At 37.7% G+C, this 6,626-nt stretch overlaps 1 protein-coding gene across 1 annotated transcript in view; it reads left to right on the forward strand.

The window, feature by feature from the left end:
• Positions 1-6,626, forward strand: part of C1galt1 (core 1 synthase, glycoprotein-N-acetylgalactosamine 3-beta-galactosyltransferase 1) — an 18,495-nt gene that overhangs the window by 2,818 nt on the left and 9,051 nt on the right. The window contains exon 2 of the mRNA XM_004645641.2: positions 1,241-1,908. Within this exon, the coding sequence (XP_004645698.1) occupies positions 1,241-1,908 (668 nt within the window). The remainder of the gene's footprint in view (positions 1-1,240; positions 1,909-6,626) is intronic.

The following is a 6,626-nucleotide window of genomic DNA, read 5'->3' on the forward strand; positions in this document are numbered from 1 at the left end:
TTCTAATAGTGTTTGTAAATAGGATATCATGTCCGCATCTTGTACAGCAATTAACCACTAGGAAGAATGTATGCAATGTGTTAATTATTGAAACTGCCCTACCAATTTGGTTTGAACTCATTGGTATTTGTTTCTCAATAAAATTATGGGAAAAAAATAATAAAAATAACTACTTCAGACCCTCTTACATATTTTAGTTCGTATTTTTGAGTTATTGAACTTTTATATTTTTTCATCTTATTTAACAATTAGAAGTAAAGTTGGTCCTGCACCATACATAGTTTGGGAAGTACTAGTTTAGAGTCTTATAACTGGGCTCTTCTCTTAGAGCAGTACTGTAATGTGAATTGTTGGTCCCCAGATAAGCAACTTACGTCAGGTTGTCAGTCACTTGAGTCCCTAAACAGACTGCTTAGTCGGGTGGACCTTCCCTCTCCTGGTTTTGGTCAGAATCCTTCCTTGATAAAGAATATGTTGAAAATGTTCATTTATATTCTGCTGTAGCTTATTTCTTTGTACACTAGTAGTCTAAAAACTGTTCTAAACAGTCTCAGCACCTGTTCTGTTCTATTTCTGACCCGTGGATTTGCATTTTGAAACGAAGTGTTTAGAATTATCAGAAGTAATCTCAAACCTGCCTTAACTCCTGTTAGGTCTGTGTTAGCATGGAAACTCCCAGGGCCGCGAGCAGGTACCTGTAGGTGTCCATAACCCTGGCCTGTTAGTGACAGTCAGAAATGAGCCTTCATTCGCTCCAGCGGCATGTGGTTTCTGCCCCTCCACAGCTCAGAGCAGTGAGAAATTCCTGAGAATGTTCTGAAACACAGCTGAATCCTTTGATACGAAGTGCCAAGCAGAGATTATAAAGCAATATTTAACATGTATGTGAATCACCAGGGAAATTTTTTAAGATTTTGGTTCAACAGCTCTAGGGCAGGGACTGAGATCTTGCATTTGTAAAAAGCTCCAGCAGTCCTGATGGTGCTGTCTATCCAGTGAACAACATCTCAGTGGTAAGAATTTAAGTCCCAGTGACAGCTTAGTGATCAGAATAAAACTGACATGACACCAGTAATTCAGAATGTAGTTGCTGTTAGCTTGAGTCTTGCTGTCTTTAATCTAAATCATAATAATAGGTACATAAATAGAAGAAAGTCTTTAACAAAATACTTCCTTCAATATGTTTTATTTGCATTTTGTCTCTTTGTAAATATAACTTTTAAAAATGTTTATTTGATAGATGAGAACACAGACATCGCTGAAAACCTGTACCAGAAAGTTAGAATTCTTTGTTGGGTTATGACAGGCCCTCAAAATCTAGAGAAAAAGGCCAAACATGTCAAAGCTACCTGGGCCCAACGTTGTAATAAAGTATTGTTTATGAGTTCAGAAGAAAATAAAGACTTCCCTACTGTGGGATTAAAAACCAAAGAAGGTAGAGATCAACTATACTGGAAAACAATTAAAGCATTTCAGTATGTTCATGACCATTACTTAGAAGATGCAGATTGGTTTATGAAAGCAGATGATGACACGTACGTAATACTGGACAATTTGAGATGGCTTCTTTCAAAGTACAGCCCTGAACAACCCATTTATTTTGGGAGAAGATTTAAGCCCTACGTAAAGCAGGGTTACATGAGTGGAGGAGCAGGATATGTACTAAGCAAAGAAGCCTTGAAGAGATTTATTGATGCATTTAAAACAGAAAAATGTACACACAGCTCTTCCATTGAAGACTTAGCACTGGGAAAATGCATGGAAGTTATGAATGTGGAAGCTGGAGATTCCAGAGACACCACTGGGAAAGAAACTTTTCATCCCTTTGTGCCAGAACACCACTTAATCAAAAGTTATCTACCCAGAACCTTTTGGTACTGGAATTATAACTATTATCCTTCAGTAGAGGTAAGTTTGGAAATTTTATTACTACACAAATACCTGGGATTGATTGGCTTTGTTGACTTTTAATAAATAACAGATTACCAATATGTGTATATTTTAATCTCACTAACCAGAATTCTCTGTTAGTCTTTTACTATTGTAGTATAACAAAGCAAATGAAAACAGAAATCAGCAGTCGTCCTTTAACTGGTGTTTCTTGGTACTGAAGTCTGCCAGGCTCTGAGAGCATAAGCAAATGCAGTCACGCTTCCGTTCTTGAGGGCTGTACATTCTGCACAAGGCGAGTAACTTTCAGCAGGCAGACCCAGAGGGATATGGTTGTAGGTACTGTTAAGTACTGCGAAGAGAAAGAACCTCAGAGTGACCCATAATTGGTGCGGTACTGTAGTTTGGGTGCAGGGCCTTTCTAAGAGGTGACTTTTGAACAAAAATCTGAGTGAGGCTAGAGAGCCAACTGCAGATCTGCTTAGTGAGCCTTTTAATCATCAGGAACAACATGATAGAGAGTCTTGAGGTTCAGAAAGACGTAGGTTCAAATTCTGCTCTCCCGTTTAGTAATTGAATGACCATGGCATGGACAGAATTCGGCTAAAGTTTGAACCTGTTTTCTAACTGCATGTAGCAGTTACATGCTAAGTGTCTAGTAAGCGTGGCTCTCATTTGGTGCCTTGTCTTACATTCCTGAGAATTTTGTCTAAAATACATTGTTGAAATACTTCAAGTATGCAGCTGTTTAAGGATAATATGATACTTTATTCTCACCACCCGGTTTTACCAAATGTCATTCTTTTGTGAAATTTGCTTCAGATTTTTTGCAACAGAGAATGTTATAGTTGAGACTTCCATACCCTCCCCATTCTAGTTCACTTCCCTAGAACTAAGCGCTATCTTACTTACTCATCGCTGGGAAAAAATACCCAACACCCAGCATTAGAGAGGGAAGGGTTTATTTAGCTCGCAGTTTGTGGAAGTTTTAATCCATAATCAGCTGGTTCCAAGGCAGAGAGGCAGACAGAAGAGTAGCAACAGTTCATGAGTCAGAAGGCAGCAAAAACAGCAAGAGCAAAAGAGGGAAACGAGCCTCTTTCTGCCCTTCTTGTCTTACCCAGACTGCTGGGATTAGGGTGGTGCCAATGGATTGTCAGTGATCCAGCAGTCACCCAGCCTTAATCCCAGGACCCTCAGTCCCAGCATTGCACCGTGAATCCGTCTCACATTTTACATTCATCTGTCTCCAATAAAGCCTACCCATCCCCCTTGACTGCACGAGGCTTTAGGAGAACATCCAGACACAAAACATAATAAACACTACCATATAATAAATTTAATATTGCTAATCGTGTATGTTTATTTTTCCTTCATGTTAATGTGTTCATAAATCTAGTATGTGCACACTTTTAAATAAATAGAATTATGCATATGGACTTTTCCACATTTTCCCTTTTCACACCGCATTGACATAGTTATGTTAGTATGTACCTGTATACTTTAAACTGTTGCATAATCTTATATATAAACCAACTGTTCCGTGCTGATGTAAATGTAGCCTGGCACGAGTTTTCCATGACGAGCTCTGCTACGGTGCGTATCTGGCTGCGCGCAGGAATCGTGAAATCTCGTTTCTGGCCCCGGCTCTCTTATTTATGTCTCTAGACAAGTCACTAGTTCTCTATGCCTTTTCTCTGCCTCGCTCGTATTAGAGGACAGTTTGTTGTATCTCTCTCTTCTAAACAAGCCAGTGCTTTCTCATCATTATCCAGAATAATTGTTCTCTAATAGAGGCAATTTTGTTTCCCACGGGACATTTGGCGGGTATGGAAAGCATTTTTTTCTTACAACTAGGTTGCTACTTCGCGTCTAGTAAGTAGAAACCTACTAGATCTGAACCATCCCGCAGTGCATAGAACAAACAGGATTATGCTCCACAAAATGTCACTAGTGCCAAAGTGCCTCATCTACAAATGTGTAGGTGATCAGCTTTGCAGGAAATTTTGAGGCAAATCACTGCTGTTTTTCATATCAGCCACCTGTGTGTTCTTTGTGTCTACACAAACACGATAGATAGCTAAACCTTACAACAATTCTGTGTGTAATAGGTAACTGAACGAAGGCTCAGGAATTCAGTCATTGGCCTGAGCTGCACATCTCCTAGGCCCGGGGTGGCGGATGTATGGCACGCGGGCCACAGCGGGCGGTTGTTAGCATCCAAAGCTCTAGCAGGTTCGAGATGGCTGGGCTGGCAGTATTGGTGCTGTGATTCTGTTCCTTTGTACTGCTCGTCAGCTCCTTTCCGCGATCAGCAGGATAATGTACCTGCCACAAGGCGGAGTGTATGCTAGAGTAACGGTTATCTTGCTCAGGTAAACTTTCACTTCAAGAACTGAGCATTTTAAGTTCAACTTAATGTAATGAGATTGTTGAAACTTTATGCTGTTTTTTCATTGCTATTGCAGCTGCAGCAATTTAAGACTGAGATGGAAGTACAGTACTCCCAATCCGCTTTTTGATAATCTGTTTTTCTTTTGTATTAGTGAGGTGCTGCTTTGGATGCTTTTCTGATACATACCTTCAGTCTGTTCTGATCATTGCAAGATGACTTGACCATTCCCCTTCTAAATTCTATGCCCATTCTCATGTACAAATATATTCAAATTTGAGAACATTACAAAGCATGTACAAATATGCCCCAAAGCATATAAAATTTTACTAAAATAGTACAACAGCCAAGGGGCATCATAACTGTCCTTATTTTGTAACCGGTGAAATATTCTCCCAAGAGTGTTACCCCTATTTACAAAACTTATTTGTATATGACATCTTTTATTTAAATCGTAGTAGTTTCAAAATGAAGGAAAAGTTTGTTATCCCCTTAAAAATTTATTCTATTCTATTGAATATCCTAAAATAAAGTCTGGAGCACTGAAATTGACTGCATTTTCTAAAATTGCCTATTACCAAGACATTCTACAAAAACCCAGCGACACCAGAATTTTGTTACTCATCTGTTACCGAAGGATTTTCTCCATATGTGAGTTACTGTCGTCAGTCTTTCTGGATATCTTGTATATACTTTTTCTTTATGGTAATCACTATGAATGTAATGTAGAAAATTCTTACCTGGCAAGTAAGGATGAAGATAATCAACTATATTAAAGTTACATTCTTAAGATACTTGTTTAGAACTTTTTTTTTTTTTTTTTTTTTTTGGCAGTTTTCTTCCCATACCACCATCTAATTTCATAGAAATCTTTTAGACAAGGCTCTTCACCAGAATGTTTGTAATATTTTTTAAAATTAAGTTTATTGATACATTTTAGATATAATGATCACATTCATTCTAAGGAGTTTGTACTTGTACATGGTATATCTTGTTTTCTTTCTTCTTGCCCTCCTTCCCTTCAACTCTTTTTCCCTTCCTTATTTATAGAGCTTTGTTTCCATTTTTCCTTTTCCCATTTCCCTTCTTTTCTCATCTTTCCCCTTCCTTTCTCCTCCCTCCTTCTCCCTAGTTCCCCTTCCCATTTGAACATTATCTATTTCACAATATCTGTTATATATTGTGGTCCTCATTGTTTTGGTTTCCCACATCATAGAAACAACGCAGTATTTACACATGTGTTTGAAAATTATTTCACTTAATAACATCTCAAAGGGCATCCATTTACCTAAAAATCTTGTTTATCCTTCTTTATGGCTAAGTTGTATTAAACTACAGATTCTTTATCATTTATTCATTGATTGGCAGTTGATTACAAACTATGCTACTGTGAACGTGAGTGTGCATATATTGCTATTTCTTTTACAGAGATTGCAAGAAGGGGAAGAGCTGGGTCAAATGGAAGCTCTGGTTTTAGTTTTTGAGGAATGTGCCCTCTTGATTTCCATAGTGGTTACACCAGTCTGTGCACCCACCAACAGTAGAGAAGGGTTTCTTTTTCCCCACAGCCCTGCCAGCATTTGCTACTGGTTGATTTCCCGATAACAGCCATTCTTTCTGGAGTGAGATGGAGTCATGGTGTTGTTTTAATTTGCATCTCTCAAATGACCAGTGATGTTGAAAATTTTTTCATATATTTATTTGCCATTTGTGTTTCTTACTCTGAGTGTCTGTTCATTTCAGATGACCAGTTTTGGAGTGGATCTTTAAATTTAAGGAGTCTTGATTTTATTCTTTATACATTCCAGATCAGTCCTTTGGGTCTTTAAATTTAAGGAATCTTGATTTTTTTTTTAAAGCATTCTTTATGTATTCCAGATATTAGTCCTTTGAGGAATAGCTGGCAAAATATTTTCATACACTGAGTTGTCTCTTCATTCTATTTTTTATTTCTTCATGTAAAAGTTTTTTAAGAAGATCCCAGTTGTTGATTCTTGGTGACAGTTCTGTGCAATTGGTGTTTTGCTCATAAAATTTTTGCCTACCTACTGTCTCTTTTTCCAGCAGATTTTCTGTTTCTGTTTTAATGTTGAGATCTTTGATCCATTTAGATTTTAGTGTAGTGCATGATTAGAGATATGGATATAGTTTTAGTTTTTGGCATGTGGAAAGCCACCTTTTCTATCACTTTCAATTAAAGTAGCTATCTTTCAGTGAAGGTGTTTTGCCTCTTTGTTAAAGATAAAGTAGTTGTATGTAGCTATGTCTACATGTTTTAATCAATTCCATTGATCCTCAGGTCTTTTTTTGCCAGTACTATGCTCTACTACTACTACTACTACTA

This window comes from Octodon degus, unplaced genomic scaffold (genome assembly GCF_000260255.1).
Source record: "Octodon degus isolate 3935 unplaced genomic scaffold, OctDeg1.0 scaffold00234, whole genome shotgun sequence".
In the NCBI taxonomy this organism is placed as follows: domain Eukaryota; kingdom Metazoa; phylum Chordata; class Mammalia; order Rodentia; family Octodontidae; genus Octodon; species Octodon degus.